This window comes from Culex quinquefasciatus, chromosome 2 (assembly GCF_015732765.1).
Source record: "Culex quinquefasciatus strain JHB chromosome 2, VPISU_Cqui_1.0_pri_paternal, whole genome shotgun sequence".
NCBI classification, from domain to species: domain Eukaryota; kingdom Metazoa; phylum Arthropoda; class Insecta; order Diptera; family Culicidae; genus Culex; species Culex quinquefasciatus.
Window position 1 is genome coordinate 175,470,078 of NC_051862.1, and position 22,881 is coordinate 175,492,958.

General features: G+C 41.5%; 2 protein-coding genes across 2 annotated transcripts; both read left to right on the forward strand.

Annotated features, from left to right (window-relative positions):
- The first annotated feature begins 1,882 nt into the window (after positions 1–1,882).
- LOC6042095 (endocuticle structural glycoprotein ABD-4) lies at positions 1,883–11,016 on the forward strand. Its single transcript, XM_038253972.1, has 3 exons — positions 1,883–2,100; positions 2,178–2,372; positions 10,582–11,016. The coding sequence occupies exons 1-3, from the start codon at positions 2,089–2,091 to the stop codon at positions 10,774–10,776; spliced, it is 402 nt and encodes a 133-aa protein (XP_038109900.1). The 5' UTR covers positions 1,883–2,088; the 3' UTR covers positions 10,777–11,016.
- A 7,255-nt stretch (positions 11,017–18,271) lies between these two features.
- LOC119766409 lies at positions 18,272–19,054 on the forward strand. Its single transcript, XM_038250940.1, has one exon. It carries the CDS (start codon positions 18,272–18,274, stop codon positions 19,052–19,054), a length of 783 nt encoding a protein of 260 aa, XP_038106868.1.
- The last annotated feature ends 3,827 nt before the right edge of the window (positions 19,055–22,881 follow it).

Genomic DNA, 22,881 nt, shown 5'->3' on the forward strand with positions numbered 1-22,881 from the left:
TCAAAAAATTGCCAGTTATTCGAATTTTTCCAAAAAAATCTAAAAAATCACCAAAATGCATTTTTAAGGTCAATATTTTGGTCAAAGGGGAAGAAAAGTAAAGTTTAAACATTTTTACATAACACTTCATCATTACTTTTAACTTTTGCAACATTTAACTCAAGTTATCCAAAATATCGATCATCTTTTTAGAAAAATCGTTTAAATAAAATACCAGTCACTACAAATCACCACGCATTATGATCGTTAGCGAATTTGCCACACTTTGCAATACTCCACTTTTCTGAAAATGCTTGATTTTTCATCATAAACGCGATTTTTCCCTAAAAACTGCTCAAAATGTATGGGGGCTGTCATTCCGAACACCGCTGGAACAACAGCGAACCTAGCGGAAAAAACGTCGTCGAATTCTTCAATCATGAGTTTTTCCATTGAAGGCTCTCAAATTTTTTGCGGGCTGGTCAAACATAATCGGCATATAAAAATTCGAAAATCTTTGTCTTGAGAAGGGATTTCCTGATCGATTTTGAAGCTTCGGCAAAGTTTTAGGTTATGAAAGTCTCAAGAACTCAAGCTAACCCAACAACTACCCTAATCCAAAGTCAAAAAGTTCAAGGCGTCACGGCATTCTTATCAAAATGGTGAGCAAAAATCATGTACTGTCCAGAACGGAGGTTAGCAAACGATTCACGATCAATCATCTTTACACATGCCATCACTGCGGTAAGTTGACGGCAACTATAAACATTGCCACCACCATTTAACGGCATCTTTGCCTTACTCACAGAATCACTTCAAAATGTCATCTTCTGCCTTGAGATGGCTGCGATGAGCTACACCACTAATAAAATTCACAGTTAAAAAATTGATTATTTTTTTGTGAACAACGAAGAAATTCGACGAATAATACAATTTATTTTGCATGCATACAATTTTAGACTTTTGAGTTTAATACAATTCCTTCAAAATTTCATTTTTTTTACAGTGCCCACGTTGTCTCAACCGAAATCTGCTCAGGAAAACGGCAATTACGACCGGACGTCACCTACCCAGTCGGAGCGAAGCTTTCAGCTCGCGTAAAATGTGAGTGAGTGAGCTTTTGGGGGCCACGCTAGACTGTTTCAGGTTAAATCAGATATTTTTATGAATTTGGGAGTGAAATCAAATCACATTTTAAATATTTTTCTGGAGAGCTATCGTGAGATATGATTAAAAATACTAATTTAATTCTGTTAAAGTATCGTTAATGATTTTAGAAAAAAAAACTTAATAAAGTTTGATTTAAAGCAAAACCTTATCTAATCAAAAATTTCTTACAAGGTAAATTACACAACTCAAAATTGTTGAAGTTTATGTCAGTAAACGCTTCAGTTTTATTAAATATGATAGATTTGGGCTCCCTGAATACGGTCCATTCGAAAGAATTGAATTTTATCTTTGGGGTAGCAAAATGAAGGGGTGCGCATGGTTGCTTATCATGATTCCATAGCATTTATAACGTAATTAAAAATTTTATTTAATGGCAGGGAATTCAGGAAGCCCAAATCTATCGTACCTGGGCGAAGTTGAAGCTGACATCAACTTAAAAAATGTCGAGTTGTCTTATGATTCTGATTTAAAATAAGCAAAAAGGTCGTCTCTTAGACTAAAGTCGAACCAGTCTACCGCTCACTCCTCCCGCGTGTGCAACGAGCTTTGGCGTGGCTTAGTCTACTCATCTTCGCGTCGCAGTATAGTAGAAGCACCGCAAGAAAGTTCAAGTAAGTGTACACATAAATTTCGTTGTACGATTACCAGTTCTTGGAGAAGTAGGGGTAGTAGTGCTCGTCTGAGAGTGAGAGCATGCTCAATTCGGGTGGCGGTGGTTCCTCCGGACCTGGGTCCTCTTCACTTGGGTCCGGACCGGCTGCAGGGCAGGATTTGCATATAAATATCTCATACACGTGCGGACACTTCCAGTAGTAGGAGGGTAGTTGTAGCGTGTAAAACGAGTGTCCACCACCCGAAGGCGGACCCGTCTCATCAGCTAACAGTGTGATAATTGTGAAACTTAAAGTGATAACAAGTGGAAACTAGAACAAAAGCACAATGAAAGTGATAGTAAGTGAATTTTGGGTCAAATTAAATGAACAAACCATTTAAAAATAGTGTATTTACTTATAAACTTTCTTACTCAGATTGTGATAAGTGCGCTGTTGGTGTGTGTTTATGGTGCGCCGCAAGGGTTCGATCCGGAACCGATACCGATCATCCGGCAGGAGCAGGAGGTCAACCCGGATGGGACGTACCGCTGGAACTATGAAACCGGCAATGGAATCGTAGCGGAGGAGCAGGGCTTTCTGAAGAATGCCGGTTCTGAGCAGGAAGCACAGGTTAGAAAACTGTGATAAGTTGTGAAAAGAAAATTAATTAAATTAATTGAATTTGTAAACAAAATCATTTTCTAATTCCAATTATTCCTTTTAAAAAATTATCATTATTTAGCATTTATAATTTTGAAAGATTTTGAACTTGAAGCACGTTTTTTTTTAAATATTCCTGTAATTTATTTGATCCTTATATTGTGTACATTTCAAAAAGGTTTTCAAATCATCATTCAATAAATATTTCAACATTTAGATTTTGAAGAATATCACTTTTTTGTCTTCAATGGAAATGTTTGTTAAACCATGATTTATTGCATAGTTTTGAATAATTTGTAACATCTGTTATCAAGATTCAAACTGCTTATTTTAAATTGTTTGGTAATTGTGTTTCAGTTAATCAATTTTTATGGTTTTGAATGAATTATATACACAGTAAAAAATAATGTAAATTTGGAAGCTGTAATTTTGGAAGGTTGAATATTACCTCTTTTATGATGTAATTTTACCTCAATTTAGACTGAAAAAGTGACATTACACCAGAAAAGTGGTAAAATTACACATTTCCAGAGCTAAAATTACACAATTTTTCTGACATAAAAGATGTACCCCTTCCCTGATGTAATATTACCATGATTTTTTTTTCTGTGTACACCGATATCAGCATATAACCAATAGACAAATGCAGATTAGTTAAAAACCATTTTCAAATGTTTCGATTTATAAAAAATAACCTGTGCTTTGATACACAATTTTGACAAGACTATCGTAATCAGGGATGGAATAATCGCAAAAAAAAAATCAATTTCGCTTGCGAACTTTCTTCACCCGCGAAAGAGAGAGAAAGCAAATCACGCAAAAGAAAATCGCTCCCAAAATACTCCAAAAAATCAATCTGCTGATGATTTTTTATGAATTTCCTTGTCAGCACCACTTAATAATATTTATTTCACTTTGTTTACACACATTACCCATCTACAAAATGTGACAGGTCATTTTTTGACGTGTGACGTTACCTTGCAAGTGTAGTAGTGAAAAAGATGTTCCACCGAATAATCAAGATGATGATTTTTTTAGATTCTTTTTACCAATCTTTCGTGCGCGAGAAAGGAGAGCCACGTTCCCTTCGGATTTTTTCTCTTGATGAACGTCCAGAGATTTTCTTCTGATGATGATTATTCCATCGCTGATCGTTACCAAAATATTTAAACAGAACAATAAATAAAAAAAAATCGTTAATAATTTTAAGAGAAAATAAAAAATCACAAATTTCGTACAACACTTGGAGTATCTAATTTTTTTCAAGATTGACTTCAATATCAAATATATTTTTTCAAATAAAAGTTTTGCCATGCCTATTTAAATAAAACCTTGTGAAAACACAAAAAAACGGTTTTGAGATTATGTAACTTGTGATAATGTATCTTTTTAAGCGAACAGCGTGCTACTTTCTTTTATAGAAATGGTATTTTATTTACTATCTTGACAAATCATTTATCAAAGAATGTTATGGAATGTGATTTTTTAACAAGACAGAACAAATAAATTAAAATCTGCTGCCTCGATTTTTAATAATGTAGAAATTATCAGATTTTTATATTTCATCTGTAGGATTGTTTTATAAGTGAAAGTTTAGTTTTATTTATAACATTAAGAATAAATTTTAGATAAAAAAATAAATGTATGTTTTATCAATGCATGAAAGTGCAAATTCTTTATAATAAATGAAAAAATATAAAAATATAATAAAATTATAAGGTACAGATTTGAAGTTAAAATGAGAAAAAAAATATATTTCATCATAAATCTTACCAATAATCATTTTTTTAATTATCTCGAATTTGAAAATGTCAACATATTTTTGTTAGAATGTACTATTGATACCGTTTTTTATGAATTTGGGGGGCAATTGGAAAATCTTTTTTTTTTGTTGAAAGACTGGAAAACTGTTAATTTTTGTAATAGTATTTTTGAGGTGGGTTAATTTAATCTTTTATCTTTAAAGGAATCGTACTGTACCGAGTTAGATTTATCTCTTTGATTGATGTTGAGAGTAAAGCAAAATATTTATTTATGAAAAATATTTTATTCGTTCATCAAGATGGAGACAAAGATTCGTTTATGTTATCTCAGCAAAACAACATTTCACTTAGTCGAAATTCCACCAACAAAAATTACACAAAAAAAAAAATAGAACAAGAATGTCCAAATTTGCCATGGAGTGTGATTTGCAAAACTCGAACAAAATTTGGGTAATACTTTGTTTGGACGTGAATTAAAGGAACAATAAACAAAAAACTTGGTGTAGCAAGTTCCCTGCAATTGAAGAATATTGATGTCTTATTTACGATTGCTTATAGTTCTTGGGGGCCGAGCCACGTAGCCTAGTGGTAACGCTCCCGCCAAGTAAGCGGCAGATCGGGATTCAAATCCCGGCCCGGACCAACACAACTGGTGATCTTTTCCCTTCTGGATTCGATTGCTTAGTAAAGGGAAGGTAGTGTACCGTCACAAACTGGACCTTATCACGACACCTTAAGGAGGCGACCTATGGAATGTTAACATTAACCTTAACATGTTAACATTAAGTTGAGAATGAAACTGCCACTGAATCCGCTTTGTAAATGCCGGCCCCGATACTCTTCAAGGGTGTTCCCCTCAGGAACAGGGAAAGATTTACTTTTTTTTACTTATAGTTCTTAGGCGTCATCCATGAAGAATGTCACGCTAAACTCGACCAAAATGTTTAGCACGGTTGAAGACAAGGGTCCTGATTGCTCAAAATCAACCACTCCATTCGCGAGCACAAATAGCAGGCGACGCGATACTGCCCTGATGAATTCCTACCGTTTGTCACTCTATCACCATTCGCTCCCGAACACTCTCTTTTCTACTCTTCTCTCTCTCTGATCGGCTCAGTCTCCGAACGGTTCAGACAGGCCGATCGTCTCCGATCACTCTGAACTGAAAACATTTTTTCTCTGATGCGCTGCGTTATAGGGGGAGAGGGGGTAATATGCACCCCCTAAGGGAAAACTGTGATTTCTCAACCATTACAGCATTACTGTGGAAGAATTTTGTTCGATGTTCTAAAACAACTATTATTCTTCGTCATCCATGAGAAAAAAGTCTTAAAAAACTTCAAAATTGTTCGAAAATATCAAATTTCTAAAAACATTTTTGATTCATTTCAAACAACCATGCGGGGCAATGTGCACCGCAACAATGGGGCAAAATGCACTACAACAACGGGGCAAAATGCACCACAACATGGGGCAAAATGCACCGGGTAAAAGCAGTTTTCACTAGTCACCACTAGATGACACCGCTGTTTTTACAAAGGAGCTTCACAGCCCCGACCACGTTTTTTGCAGAAAATTTAATAAAAAATGCATTTTTTGATGTTTTTGGACTCATCTATCTACAGAATTGTGAAGATTATGGCAAAATCTATACACCTCAACACTTGCAATAACAATAAATGCTTTTTATAATGTCCAAAAATCATAATGAAAGTTCAATGAAAATTAGATGAAAACACATCATTTTAAAGTTTTGCAAATAACTTAAGCTGTTTTTATACTACGATGCTCAAATTTTTCCAGCATGTTTTAGCAATGTTAAGCTTCCAATTTCTATGATTTTTTCCCCGTAAATTCTTCCAAATACCGAGAAAAGCAGGGGGTGCATTTTGCCCCGGGGGTGCATATTACCCCCTCTCCCCCTACTCATTGCACAGTGGGAAAAAAGGGCCCAAAAAATTACCGCAACATGATTTCGCGCAAACCATCGATTGCTATACACCAAAAGCTTCGTTTTTGCACCAGGAACAATAATCCGATGAAAAATCGCACTGCACGGACCGGTGGCCGGAATACAGGCCACCGGAAGATCCGGATTTTTTGAAAAAGTATTTGATTCATCCAATTGTGAACTGATACGCTTTCTTCTACCATGAATAGTCATACAAAACAATCCTAGAATTATATTAAATACCATAGGACCCATCGGAACCGGTTCCACCGATCTCCGGTGGCCGCATCCGGAACCGCATTAGGAAACAGCGTAAACCAGTCATGCGACGTATCAAACTTCTTGATTTTGGATGGAGAGTATTTTTAAGCAGTATTTTTGTCTCCTTGACCGGTTCCCAGGTTCTCCGGTGGCCACATCCGAAGATCATATTAGGCAAATTCCTGAAACCACTCTTGCGACATATCAAACTTCATGTTTTTAAAAAAAGAGTGTATATAACTCATGTCCTCATCCAAAATCAAGAAGTTTGATACGTCGCATGACTGGTTTACGCTGTTTCCTAATGCGGTTCCGGATGTGGCCACCGGAGATCGGTGGAACCGGTTCCGATGGGTCCTATGCAGTAGCGTGCCCAGCTCCTCGAGGAAGGTGGGGTAATTATATGGACGTTTAGAAAATTTCGTCGTTTATGGACGCCCCCTAACTAAAATTAGAACAAAATTCTGAGGATAGTGGGGCAGTTCCCCCATGTTGCCCCACCCTGTGCACGCTAGTGGTCCTATGGTATTTAATATTATTCTAGGATTGTTTTGTATGACTATTCATGGTAGAAGAAAGCGTATCAGTTCACAATTGGATGAATCAAATACTTTTTCAAAAAATCCGGATCTTCCGGTGGCCTGTATTCCGGCCACCGGTCCATGCAGTGCGATTTTTCATCGGATTATTGTTCCTGGTGCAAAAACGAAGCTTTTGGTGTATAGCAATCGACGGTTTGCGCGAAATCATGTTGCGGTAATTTTTAAGGCTCTTTTTCCCACTGTGCATTGATTTGGGTTGCCTAAAATCAATGTTATCAATTAAATTGTGCATTTATTTTGATTTCATAACATTATAGACACCATTCAAAGAAACTTCCACCAAGAAAAAATCAAATTGGTGGCAAACTGAGGGCGTGAAGACAAAAAGACTGCCGCGCTGGCATTTTGTGAGAGTGGCTCTTCGCTGAGCATGGTAGTGTGTGTGTGTCGTCGAGCGACGGAGTAGGCAAATATTTTCACGATGTATTTGTTCGCTGAGTGAACAGTTCGGGCCACTCGCTGGCTGCTTGCGAGACTCATTCGCTCATGAATGCTAGCGGGTTGGAATAGGCGACGAATGGATAGGCGATGAGTGAGTGGTTTCTGTTCATTGAACCGAAAATCAGGACCCTTGGTTGAAGAAATTGATGAAACTTCGCAAAATTATCTGTAATAAAGTAGAAAACATCTGAATTTTTTAATGGTTTGGTTGACGAGCAATATTTATAACTGGATTTTACGTACTTCATGGATGACGCATTATAAGGATTTAAAACTCTGTTATGGGTTGTAAACAAACATTCTTTACTTTTTCTCACCACTAATTTGCTGTGTGAATCATGTGCAAATTAGACCTTTTAAAAAGTTTTTGTTATGTGACGTTAGCTTCTCAACGAATTCCAACACCTTTTGTCATGATTGATTGTAGTAAATCACACTCAATAGCTCAAGTACCTCCAACCATCAAAAACCCAAACTCCCACACGTTTGGTTCACAACCATTTTTCAAGCAGGGGACATCACTGAGTGGCTGTCATCTGAACTCTCCCGTGACCCCGTAGTCACAGTGCTCGTGGCACATTAGAAGGAAAAAAACGACGACGCTCACAAGGTGACACGGTTGCTGGCATATTCCAGGTCACGACCCTCCAAACCAAGCCAGCCCCGAACGACCTAGGTGGAGCAGATCAATGAATCAACGCCGTCGCGGAGGTTTTGAAGCGTACTCGATCAACTTTCGCAACGTGTCGTCCTCGCACAAAAGAAGGCGGAGGATGCACCCTGCAAGATGAATTATTAAACTTACCTTCACCGTGGACAGGTCTGCCCCCAAACGCAAGAACCCGGGGCCAAGAAAGGCCATCAGTACCACACCGTACAAGATCGAATCACTGAGCTTGGTTGGCTGGACCGGATCGATTGCAAAAGAAATGTTTATTCACTGTTTAGCCTTTCGGAGTTGCTGTGTTCAAGTCCAGCGCTACCAGCAGCAGCAGCAGGTTCTGGGTTAAAGTGCGTCGTCGTTGACGGAGCTAAAAATGTGAGTGTAATTAATTGTTGATAGAGTTCAACCCGCAGCACGGCGGCGACCAAGTGAACTCATCTCTTGGAGAAAAAATCTTGAGGTGAGGATGTGCGAAACGAGTTTTTACGAGAAGCGTTCTGGCCTTTTGTAGCTCTACGAGCAAGATGGCTCCGTCTTCGTCATGGGTCAAGCAGAGACTTGGCAGACTTGTCTGCGATTCAGCGGAATGTCGTACACGGTCGTAAAATGTTGATCAGTGACTGGGCAAAAGCAAAGGGGTGCGGAAAAAACGTCATCTCAATTTCATCTGGAGTGTAGTTAGGAGGTATTACCGCATGTTTGGCATAACCCTTGAACTCAAAGTAAAGGTTAAACTGTTTTGAAAAGCGATAAATTAGTCCATCTTTAGCGAGCGATAAAAACACGTTGCAACTAAGGTTTTTTTTAAGGAGGTATTAGGTTATGACAAACAAACAAACAAACTCGAATTTTTTGACAGTTTGCCTGTATTTGTTTGCAGAAACGTCAGCCTGCATACATTTTGTATTGTTTGGGAGTTAAAAAAAAAACAAAAACAAAAGCTTGCTGGTTTGACAAACTGTCAAACACGAAAAAGCGTGAGTTTACGTGTTTCTCATAGGGGTAATTCTCTACCAACTCACACGAAATCAGGAAAAGTTGCCCCGACCCCTCTTCGATTTGCGTGAATCATTGTTTTAAGGGGTAACTTTTATCTCTGATTATGAATCCGAGTTTTTGATACCGGAGGTACGACTCCTTCCATTTTGAACATGCGAAAAAGAGGTGTTTTTCAATAATTTGCAGCCTGAAACGGTGATGAGAGAAATTTGGTGTCAAAGAGACTTTTATGTAAAATTAGACGCCCAATTCGATGGTGTACTCAGAATTCCGAAAAAACGTATTTTTCATCAAAAAAAAAAACACTAAAAAAGTTTTAAAAACTCTGCCATTTTCTGTTACTCGACTGTAAAAAAATTTGGAACATGTCGTTTTATGGGAAATTTAATGTACTTTTCGAATCTACATTGAATCAGAAGGGTCATTTTTTCATTTAGAGCAAAATTTTTCATTTTAAAATTTCGTGTTTTTTCTAACTTTGCAGGGTTATTTTTTAGAGTATAACAATATTCATCAAAGTTGTAGAGCAGACAATTACAAAAATTTTGATATGTAAACATAAGGAGTTTGCTTGTAACCATCACGAGTTATCGCGATTTTACGAAAAAAATGTTTTGAAAAAGTTTATTTATGCGTTTCTTTTTGTTTCGTCGTCCTTGTCTGTCGCGGGTGACCATAAACGGCAATGATCAACGACGACCAAGTTTTTCAAAACTTTTTTTCGTAATATCGCGATAACTCGTGATGTTTATAAGCAAACCCCTTATGTTTATATATCAAAATTTTTGTAATTGTCTGCTCTACAACTTTGTAGAACATTATTACACTCTAAAAATAACCCTACAAAGTTAGAAAAACACAACATTTTAAAATGAAAAAAAATGTTCTAAATGAAAAAATGACCCTTCTGATTCAATGTAGATTCGAAAAGTACATTAAATTTTCCATAAAACGACATGTTCCAAATTTTTTTACAGTCGAGTAACAGAAAATGGCAGAGTTTTTAAAAAAAAAAATTGTGTTTTTTTTTTGATGAAAAATACGTTTTTTCGAAATTCTGAGTACACCATCGAATTGGGCGTCTAATTTTACATAAAAGTCTCTTTGACACCAAATTTATATCTCATCACCGTTTCAGGCTGCAAATTATTGAAAAACACCTCTTTTTTTGCATGTTCAAAAATGGAAGGGGTCGTACCGCCCCTCCGTCACGAGGTATCAAAAAACGGACCTCGAATTTGTGATCAGGGACAAAAGTTAACCCTTAGGAAAAAGTTTCACGCAAATCGAAGAGGGGTCGGGGCAACTGCTGTGTGAGTTGGCAGAGAATTACCCATAGTCTAATACCTCCTTTAGCCAATATTTGATAGCGATAGCATCGATTTTCATCTAGATAAACGTATAAGCCAACTTCATTTGCTTTTGAAAAGAACGGGAATACTTTTTAAGAATCAAAAATGATAAAAAATGATCAATAAACTCCTTTTCTCGTCCACAGGTTGCCCAGGGCGAGTACTCGTACACGGCGCCCGACGGCCAGCTGATCCGGGTGCAGTACATCGCCGACGAGAATGGCTTCCAGCCCATCGGCGACCATCTTCCCACGCCGCCCCCGATCCCACCGGCAATCCAGCGCGCGCTCGAGTATCTGGCCGCGCACCCACCCAGCGATGACCCCTCGCGGAGGTTCTAGAAGGAAGAGTCGAAGCCATTAGCCCACCGTCACGAATTGTGTCCTTTATTTTGTGCTGTTTTTAGATGTTTTTTTCTATATTTTATGTCTTGTTTTGTGCTATTAAAGATTTCAACCTTTTTCACTGCAAATTATAAGGTATCAGTTTTGCAGATCTTGTAGGCTCTGCAGGCGTTAGAGTATTGTGAGTTATGTTCCAAAAAGCTGCGATAATAAAAAAAGCGAGTTTAAATTCTTGAAGCGTGTTGACTTTGACTCCGGTAAATCTTGGATCATCTTTTAGTTAGAGGATGAATTCAGGCAGTTTTCACCTCCTTTTTACAAGCTTCACAGTACATGGCGTATAAAAAATATGTAACCTGAGAAGAGATTTGAGTTTATCTAAAAGACACCAAAACATGCATACTTCGATGGTTGAACATTTGGACAATTTGGTTGGATTTGCATATAAATATCTCACGTACACGTACGAGTGCTAACAGTCTAAGTAAAATTGTTGTAAGGTGCATCGGGCAACGGGCAAGTCTTATCAGCTAACGGTTGAAAAAGCTAGTGTTAATAAGAATAGAACGCCATGAATGTGGAAGTAGGTGTTGAACTTTTAATTGATTAAAGTTGAACCATTTTTCAAGAACATAGCAATTTCTTCAACTTTTCAGATTCTAATTCTGAGTGCATTATTAGTTAGTGTCTGTGGTGCATCAATTATCCAGCAAGAGCAGGAGCAGAACCCAGACGGTTCGTACCAGTACAGTTACGAAACCAGCAATGGGATCAAAGTTAAGGAGGAGCGTTTTGTGGAGAATGCCGGTACGGATCAGGAGAAAATGGTCAGTAATTTATGATTAGTGTTTCAAAACACCTGCCTTGAACGAAACTGTCAAGCAAATCTATTGTAAAGATATTTGCTATTAATTAAAAAAAAGTATAAAAGGTCAGTTCGAATTTTTGATTTGAAATTATATTGTTTTGTATTTTATGAATATTTAACCTAAATTACACATTCAAAACAAGGCAAAAATACTGAAAAATTAAGAAAGTTTCTAATTAATTCATTTTCGCATTTTTGAACACAGGTTGTGAAGGGTGAGTACAGTTACGTTGGGCCTGACGGCGAGGTGTATAGGGTAGAATATACTGCGGACGAGAATGGCTTTCAACCCTCCGGAAGCCACATTCCCACGGCACCACCGATACCATTACTGAAGAAGCGATCCCCAGAATATCCCGCCAGCCACACACAGGGTGCCAGTCTTTTGCGGATCTCCTAGACTTGGTCAAAGCCATACTCTATTCGTTGTTATATATTGTAACCAACTGTTACAATTTCCTCAGGTTTTCTTCTTTTTAATGTGTAAATGTTATTTGTACCAGTATTTTCTATGGTCATTTGTGTTACATGTTAGTAGGGTTTAGCTTTTAAAAGCAATATACATCAATTTAATAAATAAATAAATAAATAAATGAATAAATAAATAAATAAATATTGTTAAAAGTAGATTAGTAGGGTAGAGTCATGCAGGAGATTACTAATTGTTAACACACTGAACAACACAACGGGGTTACACACAGTGGGTACAACTTGTCTTCGAGAACAACAACAATACCGTTAAGGGTTACAGCACAGAACGCATCTTCAACATCTCTCGCCCCGCTTGGTGATGAGAAGGAGAAGTGGAAAGGGTATGGGGTGGCACCTAAAGCCAAAAGGAGGGTTCGAGGACATGTTGAAGACCGCCACCGGTGACTTAGTCCCAGGCGTTCGTGTGCCCAGCACCAAAAAGTTAAAGTGGAGTTTAAAGTCCAGTGTGAGAAGTGGATCCAGAACCTGTGTGTTAGATCCAGGTCAATCAGGACCTTGTAAAAGACGTACAATTTGTACGCGAGTGGTTGGTATCCGTGCCTTTGGAACCGCCATTTTGAGTTCCGACCGACGCGGTCGATCGGAACGGGCACACGAGTCGGCCCAGCCGGTGTGAATGCCGTGAAGCTTTCCGGTTGCGTCTTACCGTAAAAGACCTACCGCGCTCTGGCCTGCGGGCCATCATCGTTAAGGAGCGATCTCTCGGGCAAGAACTGCCCTAATTCCCAAGGAGAGACCCCTCTCCCTGCTGTCACTCCGGCCTTGCCTGGACAGTGGGGATCGCGCCAATGAGGGAGGACGCCTGAATAACCCCAACATCAACTCCACGCCACCCCGAAACCCCAATCCGACAATCCGGACCCTGTCGGTCCACCCAAGCTCGCACACCGGAAGTGCGAGGCCACGTGTGCGGCCACTGTGTCGGCGAAGCCGGCCAGGATCTTGAGTTCCAGGCCGTTGTAGCAGTGGCGAGCGCTCGCCAAAACCTCCCATCCGCAGCAGAAGAAGAAGTCGCCCAGCAGCAGCAGCAGAAATCGTACCGGTACGTTACCCAATAAACCCCCACACACACACACACTTAACACGTAGTTATAATAAAGATTCCCCCCCCCCCTTAGTTGTTTAGTTTTCCTTCAATAAAATCTTGGTTTTCTTACATAATTAAAATAGTTTTTCTTGTCTGGTTAGAACAGTGACACAATTTCTCATAGCCCAAAAGTTCTGGTACGATTTGTCGTTGTCGTTGTTGCGCCATCACCCCGAGCCTAGTAGTACGCCGACCCTTGGGATTTTCCCGGAGTCTTGGCCTCCAAACTGAGAAGCTGGACAACCCCATAAGTGTCCAATCTCCCGTATAGCTGTTTTTGTATGACTTAAAATAAAGTAGTTATACTTGGCGCCCAACTATACGAAACGAACGGTATTCGGTGGTTTGATTTGAATAAAATCTAAGGATTTTAATTCAGACGGGAGGTGAGTACACAATCATATTTCTTATGTTTGTGTAGGAACCGTACTGTTCTTCTTCTAGACAAAATAAATATTTGAATTTAATTCATATTAAATGCAGCTTTAGACAAGAGCAGTTAAGATTTCAAATTTGGATTGTATCTTCAGTGGAGTTTTTAGAAGAGAGTTGTGATATTATCAAGGTCCTGATTGATCAATAAAACATAAACACAAACACAAAAACACATAAATATTTATTATTCACATTTGTTTGTACTTATTTCTATTTATTAAATATATGCACGTCTGTTAGTGGTACTTGTTTGCATTATTATTATTTTAATTTGTTATTACGACAGATAACCTGTTGTTAGTATTTTACTTTATTTATTATATTCTTGCCATTATATTGTTTTTAATTACTATCACCATGGAAGCATTTGAAATGCAATATCGTTCAATGAACGTTGATCACCTACAGGATGACGAAATTGAACATGAGTTGAACATCCGGTTGATAACTTGCGGTAGTGATGATAAGCGGGATGCTAAGAAACGGAAGTTAAGGAGAGCGATTAAAGATGAAAGTGTCAAGGTTGTTTTGATTACAGATCCGGTACAGTGTGCCTCGGAGGCAGATGCAGTGGATAGGAAATTAGCTTTGATTCGCGATCGACTAGAAAATCAGAATCCCAAGAAAGTAGAATTACCCGCATTTAAAACCAGACTCATTCACCTGTATTTCAGGGTGATGAGGCTGAAAGAATATATAGATACAGATGGATTAGAAAATTCTGCACTAAAAATGCTAAATGAAAATTTTTCTATGTTTTCTTCCAACCCGAATACGAGCAAGCGAGAAAAGAAAGCTACTCGTAAGGCGTTGGAAAAACTGAAGAAGAAGGGCGATAAGGTTTTCACTGGAAACTCAGAATCTTCGGATGATTCCGACGAGGAAGATTCCGACGAGAAAGATTCCGACGAGAAAGATTCCGACGAGGGAGATTCCGACGAGAGAGATTCCGACGAGGATGATTCCGAAAATGAGAAGGAGTCCAGTGATGATACCGTACGCGCCAACAGGAACACTGGTACATCGAAGCAAGTCAAGCGGAAGCCCAAGAGGAATAAAAAGAAAGTAGGGGTCCTTTCGGCTAGAACGGTCAAAATGTTGATGAAGCACATGGAATCTATGATAGAGCAGAAGTTGAGCCGCTTGGATTTGGGAAAGAATTCTAAGTCGGTTAAACACACGGCGAACCCGGTCAAGGATAAACGTTCTAAACCAGATAAGAAACAAAGAACAAAACCGGAGAAGGAGAAAAACAAGCGAAAGCCAACGGATGACAGTAGCGAGGACTCGGAAGTCACGGAGAGCAGCGATGAAGATGTGGCACGTACTCTACGAAGACGGCCACGTTCCGTGGCGGACTGGAAGGTAAAATATGATGGAAAGGACGAAGGAAAGAAGTTGAACAGGTTCATCGCTGAAGTGGAATTTATGGCGGAAGCCGAGCAAATTTCACGACGCGATTTGTTCAACGAAGCCATCCATCTCTTCACCGGAGACGCACGAACGTGGTACATGGAAGGGAAGAACAATGGTGATTTCCGGAAATGGAGCGAGCTTGTTACTGAGCTGAAGCTTGAATTTCAACCTCCAGATATGGATTACAACTACGAGCAGCAAGCAGCTCAGCGTAGACAAAAGCGTTCGGAAAAATTCCAGGACTTCTACAACGCGGAGATGGAGATTTTCCGTTTTATGGCAGTACCACCGAGCGAACAAAGGAAATTTGAAATAATTTTCAGGAACCTCCGTTCAGATTACAAAAACGTACTAGCTGTCAGGAGAGTCCGAACGTTGAAGGCGTTGAAACGCTGGGGAAAGATTCTGGATTCGGCTAACAGTTGGATGTACCGGACTAAAGATTCAGAACCGGCGCCAAAGTCAGCACATGTTCACGAAGTGTCTCGTGATCCGTCCCAGAAATACAACAAACCGGAAACGAGACCGTGGAAAGCAGCCGATTCTGGAACTAAACCAAACTGGAAGGGAACCCAAGGATCGAATAAGCCACCGGCATTCAGGCCTCCAACTCAGGAACGGAACGAAAATCAAGGTTCTAGTGCCGGTACATTAGAGAAACGAGTACAGAACTACCGCGTCCCAGATAAGATGGTCTGTTTCAACTGTAGGGGAAGGAACCACCACTTTGAAGTCTGCATGATGCCAAAGGAGGTATTCTGCACGGTTTGTGGGTTCCATGACTACCCCAAGGAAAAGTGTCCATTTTGCCTAAAAAACGGGCGAACTTCGGTGTAGGAGGTCACCGAAAAACTTATAAAAAGCCTCCAACGTTGTTTGTTCCATACAGGTCAGACATTAATGAGTTGCAGGTGAGCGTTGAAGGAGATAACCGTCCCTACGCCGGGGTGAACGTTCTAGGGGTCCGATTAATCGGCTTGCTGGATAGCGGTGCACAAGTTTCGATCCTAGGTGCAGGTAGTAAGAACCTGTTACGGAAGTTGAAATTGAAGGTGTTTCCATCGGAGACGAAAGTATTCACGGCGGGAGGAGATCGGCTGGAAGTGAGTGGTTACGTACACCTGCCAGTAACGTTGAATGGCGTAACAAAAATTGTCATCACGCTGGTGGCCCCTTCGATGAAGAGAAGACTGATTCTTGGAATGAATTTTTGGCGAATGTTCAACATTCAGCCGACGATTCACAGTCAGCTGGAAGAGATTGGAGATGTTGTCGAGGTAGAGGCCGTTGATCAGGAAATTGAACTTTGTTTAACTACAGAACAGCAGAGAAAGCTGGACGAGGTAAAAAGCCAATTCAAGGTGTTTATTGAAGGAGATATTTTGGATACGACACCCCTGATTGAGCACTCCATTGAATTCACGGAAGATTACAAGAATGCTGCCCCCGTGCGGTTGAATCCATACCCGTGGTCGCCGGAGGTGCAACGTCACGTTGATGCTGAGTTGGACAAATGGATTGAGTCAGGGGTCGTAGAACGTTCCACCAGTGACTGGGCGATGCTGATCGTTCCGGTCATTAAAAAGAAGGATGGTGCAGATCCGGAGGACTTCAAGGTTCGAATGTGCCTGGACGCTAGGAAGCTCAACGAGCGCACCCGGAGGGATGCCTACCCTCTGCCACACCAAGATCGGATTCTGGGGAGACTAGGGCCTTCGAAGTTTCTGACCACGATTGACCTGTCTAAGGCTTTCTGGCAGATTCCGCTAAGTCCCGAATCTCGAAAGTACACCGCATTCCGAGTGTTCGGCAGAGGGTTGTTTCAGTTCACCAGATTACCGTTCGGACTGGTCAACAGCCCAGCGACGCTGTCTCGACTGATGGACCAGGTCCTTGGGTATGGTGAACTGGAACCTAACGTATTTGTTTATCTTGATGATATCGTCATCGCGAGCAACACGTTTGAGGAGCACCTCCAGCGCTTGCAAGATGTAGCGAGACGCCTACACGATGCGAATCTTTCCGTCAACATGGAGAAATCTAAATTCTGTGTGTCGGAACTCCCGTATTTGGGGTTTATCCTATCGGAAGGTGGAGTACGCCCTAATCCCGAGAAGGTTGAGTCCATCGTGAACTTCGAACGACCCTCCTCAGTGAGATCACTTCGGCGGTTCCTTGGGATGATAAATTATTATCGTCGATTCATTGATGGGTTCAGCGAGATGACGGCTCCGTTGACGGATCTCTTGAAGGGGAAGCCGAAAGTGGTAGTGTGGAATGACGCAGCGGAAGCGGCCTTCAATGCGTTGAAGGAGAAGCTTGTTTCAGCGCCAATTCTCGCACTGCCGAACTTCAATCGCCCGTTCAGGATCCAAACTGATGCCAGTGACATCGCGATCGCCGGAATTCTCACTCAGGAAAGTGACGACGGCGAACATGTGATCGCGTACTACAGCCGAAAACTCTCAACCCCAGAGGTCGTGGAAGGCGGCCGAAAAGGAGGGCTTAGCCGCGCTGGAGTCGATCGAGAAGTTTCGTCCGTACGTAGAGGGTACAAGGTTTCATCTAATCACTGACTCTTCGGCGTTATCGTTCATAATGAACACCAAATGGAAACCTTCGTCAAAGCTTAGTCGTTGGAGCATGTTGTTACAACAATACGACATGCGAGTTTTCCACCGGAAGGGGTCGGAAAACGTCGTAGCCGATGCACTCTCGCGAGCCGTTGAGGTCGAGGAAATAGCAACGGGCAACGACTGGTACGCGCGACTGTTCCGGAACGTACAAGAGAAGCCGGACAGCTACGCTGATTTCAAGATTGAAGACAACAAACTGTACAAGTTCGTCTCGGTAGCGTCAGATGTGCTCGACTACCGGTTCGAATGGAAACTTTGTGTTCCAGAGGGATTGAGGAAGTCGATCTTGGAAGAAGAACACGACAACTGCCTTCATCCGGGATACGAGAAGACTTTGCAGCGGGTTAAGACCCGTTACTACTGGCCGAAGATGGCCGTGCACATCAAGTGCCACGTGCAAGCCTGCATCGTGTGCAAACAGTGCAAACCGTCAACCAGGCCTTCAGCACCGGAAATGGGAAGCAACGGTTGACTGACAAGCCGTTCCAGATCGTTGCGCTTGATTTTATCCAAAATCTGCCGAGAAGCCGAAACGGGAACTGCCACTTATTGGTTCTGATGGACATCTTTTCTAAGTGGTCGATTCTTGTGCCGGTGAGGAAGATCGAGGCTAAATCTGTTTGCAGGATCGTGGAAAACGAGTGGATGCGGAGATACGGAACGCCGGAGGTTATCATTAGCGACAATGCTACGACGTTCACCGGAAAGGAGTTCCAACAGATGTTGCAGCGTAGAGGGATCAAGCACTGGGCAAATGCGAGGCATCACAGCCAGGCAAATCCAGTAGAGCGTGTCAACAGGACGATAAATGCATGCCTGAGAACCTACATGCGAGAGGATCAACGAGTGTGGGACACCCGGATCGCCGAGGTTGAGGAGATGGTTAACACCACCGTCCATTCCTCGACAGGGTACACGCCGTACCGTATTCTCTACGGGCATGAGAAGGTTGTGAAGGGACAAGAGCATCGTCTTGAACGCGAGAAAGGAGAATTGTCGATGGAGGAGCGAGACCAACACCGTAAAGATGTGGGTGGTAATATCTTTGACGTAGTCAAAAAGAATTTGCAGAAAAGCGACGAAAAGTGTCGGAAGGTGTACAACTTGCGACACAAAAAGTTCGCGCCCACTTACCAAGTCGGTGATAAGGTCTTCAAGCGTAACTTCCGGCAATCCTCAGCAGCGGAGCATTATAACGCGAAGTATGGACCGGTATACACTCCTTGCGTCATCGTTGCGAAGCGTGGAAGTAGTTCATATGAGCTGATGGACGAGCAGGGCAAGAATCTTGGAGTGTTTTCTGCCAGTGATCTTCGCCCCGGTTCGGATGGTCCTCAGTAAACATTTCCAGTGTAAGTCTAAAACCAAAACAAAATTTAGATTGCATACAAGTTAGTGTGCTATAATACTGTACGAGTGTTGTAGTCTCAACTAGATCATCGGTCATCATCGGACAGAACTCACGAGAGCCTCCAGCAGCTGTATGAACCCGCGAAGTTGCGTGGTTATCCTCATCAGCAAGGCAGGTGTAGAGTTTCCGAGTTGAGCCAAACAGGAGTTGATGTCAACGATTAGAGGTAGTAGTAGAAGATCTTCGTTTCAGCCGATAGTCGGTATCGTCGCTGGTGATCAGTTTTCAATTCCCTTGAAAAACGCCATCCCGCTGGTGAGAGTAGATTTTGTATCTCGCGAGAGTTTCAGTTGGTGTTTCGTTAGGAGATGGATTCTGTAGCGTGATTTTCGTCAGTTTAGGTGATCGCGTGTGTTGAACGTGTGTGCCTGTAAAGATATACGTATTTAATGATTGTGTCGTGACGTCGCAGATAGGAAGAAGAAATAAAAGAAGTAAAAATCGGTCCGGACTGTACAATATGTACTTCGTCTTTTGTCAAGTGCGCACTGGCAAAGACAACTTTGAAGATTTGTAAAACTACGCGGTAGAGTCGTTGAGGATGAAACTAGGAATAGGGTCAGTAACAAGAAACATTTTTTTACCATTTTCGCCATCGTAACTTACCGGTTAGAAAATATTCGTCGAGTGGAAGTTGTAGTAGCCTCAGTTATCGAAATTCGGACAACCAGGTGGCCAACTGGTTGTAAGGATCTGAAAAAGTTAATTCCATCAGCCCAACTAAGTTGGGATACGTAAAATCAAATTCACTTATCTAAACAGTTTAATTAGTATCAATAGCCCGGCTTTTCAACCCATGTTCGTAAATTTCACTTAATCTCATTATTTTCTTCAAGTAATTAGTTGTTTTTTTTTTTCACTTCAAACTTAATTTTCATCAGTAAAACCAAGCAAGTACATTTCTCTTCGACAAATTAAAACTACACTCGGTACGCGCGCGGTCGAAGTGGTAGACTAAATCGTCTTCGTCTTCGTATACCCGAACAACCTGTGGAGTAACTCAACGGCGAATGAACCGTGAGTGACCATAAGTAGCAAAATCCCACTACAAGTGCTAACAGATATGCATATACGCCGACCAAAATCACATGTTCGATTATGGCAAGTTTTTAAATAAATTTTCGCTTTTAGTTGCTCAAGATTTTTAAGTGTTATGTGGTGTCTTAACTTATTTGATTTTTTAACTGCTACGCGTACCTCTTGCTAAACTTATTACATGCTTGCATAAATGATAAAGCGAGCTTAATCATTTATTTTGTCGAGAGGGGGGATAGTGTAACCAACTGTTACAATTTCCTCAGGTTTTCTTCTTTTTAATGTGTAAATGTTATTTGTACCAGTATTTTCTATGGTCATTTGTGTTACATGTTAGTAGGGTTTAGCTTTTAAAAGCAATATACATCAATTTAATAAATAAATAAATAAATAAATGAATAAATAAATAAATAAATATTGTTAAAAGTAGATTAGTAGGGTAGAGTCATGCAGGAGATTACTAATTGTTAACACACTGAACAACACAACGGGGTTACACACAGTGGGTACAACTTGTCTTCGAGAACAACAACAATACCGTTAAGGGTTACAGCACAGAACGCATCTTCAACATCTCTCGCCCCGCTTGGTGATGAGAAGGAGAAGTGGAAAGGGTATGGGGGTGGCACCTAAAGCCAAAAGGAGGGTTCGAGGACATGTTGAAGACCGCCACCGGTGACTTAGTCCCAGGCGTTCGTGTGCCCAGCACCAAAAAGTTAAAGTGGAGTTTAAAGTCCAGTGTGAGAAGTGGATCCAGAACCTGTGTGTTAGATCCAGGTCAATCAGGACCTTGTAAAAGACGTACAATTTGTACGCGAGTGGTTGGTATCCGTGCCTTTGGAACCGCCATTTTGAGTTCCGACCGACGCGGTCGATCGGAACGGGCACACGAGTCGGCCCAGCCGGTGTGAATGCCGTGAAGCTTTCCGGTTGCGTCTTACCGTAAAAGACCTACCGCGCTCTGGCCTGCGGGCCATCATCGTTAAGGAGCGATCTCTCGGGCAAGAACTGCCCTAATTCCCAAGGAGAGACCCCTCTCCCTGCTGTCACTCCGGCCTTGCCTGGACAGTGGGGATCGCGCCAATGAGGAGGACGCCTGAATAACCCCAACATCAACTCCACGCCACCCCGAAACCCCAATCCGACAATCCGGACCCTGTCGGTCCACCCAAGCTCGCACACCGGAAGTGCGAGGCCACGTGTGCGGCCACTGTGTCGGCGAAGCCGGCCAGGATCTTGAGTTCCAGGCCGTTGTAGCAGTGGCGAGCGCTCGCCAAAACCTCCCATCCGCAGCAGAAGAAGAAGTCGCCCAGCAGCAGCAGCAGAAATCGTACCGGTACGTTACCCAATAAACCCCCACACACACACACTTAACACGTAGTTATAATAAAGATTCCCCCTTAGTTGTTTAGTTTTCCTTCAATAAAATCTTGGTTTTCTTACATAATTAAAATAGTTTTTCTTGTCTGGTTAGAACAGTGACACAATTTCTCATAGCCCAAAAGTTCTGGTACGATTTGTCGTTGTCGTTGTTGCGCCATCACCCCGAGCCTAGTAGTACGCCGACCCTTGGGATTTTCCCGGAGTCTTGGCCTCCAAACTGAGAAGCTGGACAACCCCATAAGTGTCCAATCTCCCGTATAGCTGTTTTTGTATGACTTAAAATAAAGTAGTTATAATATTCAATGTATAATTAAAATTTTAACATTTTAACTGTTTTTTACTCGCTGTGAAAAAATTATTGGTCTTAGAATATTGAGAATCTATTTGCAAAACAAATATAAAAAGAAAACGAACAGTGAGTTCAAATCCAACGAGCTTCATGACTCTGTCTTAAGCGCAGCTTGGGTTATCCCTTGAGGTGCCAACACCCCTCCAGTTCGACGATCTCAGCCGAGAGCGACCTTCTTGAAATGCCAATTTCATGCTCCAATCCTCCCTCTGGCGACATGTACGGTTGATTATCAGGCCTCTACCCTCACTTGAAAGTGATGAAACGTGCGGTGTCAACACCTTGTTTCACGTGAAAGCTCAACCCACTGTCAATGTGGCACCTGTTGGGCCCCGCCAAAAGCAGGGTGAGCCCAGGGTGTTGCTAATTGGATGATCGTTACCTGTCAGGGCTGGTTTGGGATGAAGAGCATCAACTTGCAATTCGTGGGAGTTGTTGAGAAGGTCACAAGCGACTTTACAGAAAAGTATCTTGAGAGTCAAGTTAGCAATCACTGAACTAATTGGCTTAAGATTTGATGCTCTGTGCTAAATGAGTTTATGTCAAAAGGGTCATTGGTCACGCATTCTTACCAAAATGATAAACAAACCAGCAAGCTCTGGTGCCTTCCGTTAGCAACCAGCCCAGGAACCTCCTCCTGATTGATTTCGACCATAAAGGCTACCCATAAATAACACATCAATAAAAATGTTAATATCAAGGTAAGTCGCTCCATCAAAACCATATGCCAACACCGTGGCCGCGTCAAGATCCGGATCGATTCTGGCGCTACCAACGTAGAAAATCAATAGAATTCCAAAACAACTGGCGCCACGCATCGCCATCCGACACCTCCAACCATTACAGAGATATTTGAAATTCTCCGCTTACGGAAGTGTCCGAATTAGACGTCATACCAACGCATTTGCTCTCCAAATATCAGAAAGATTTGTCACCCAGCATCAAACAGTCGGAGCCGGAGCTTAGAAGTTGACACGGTTCCGCCAGAAT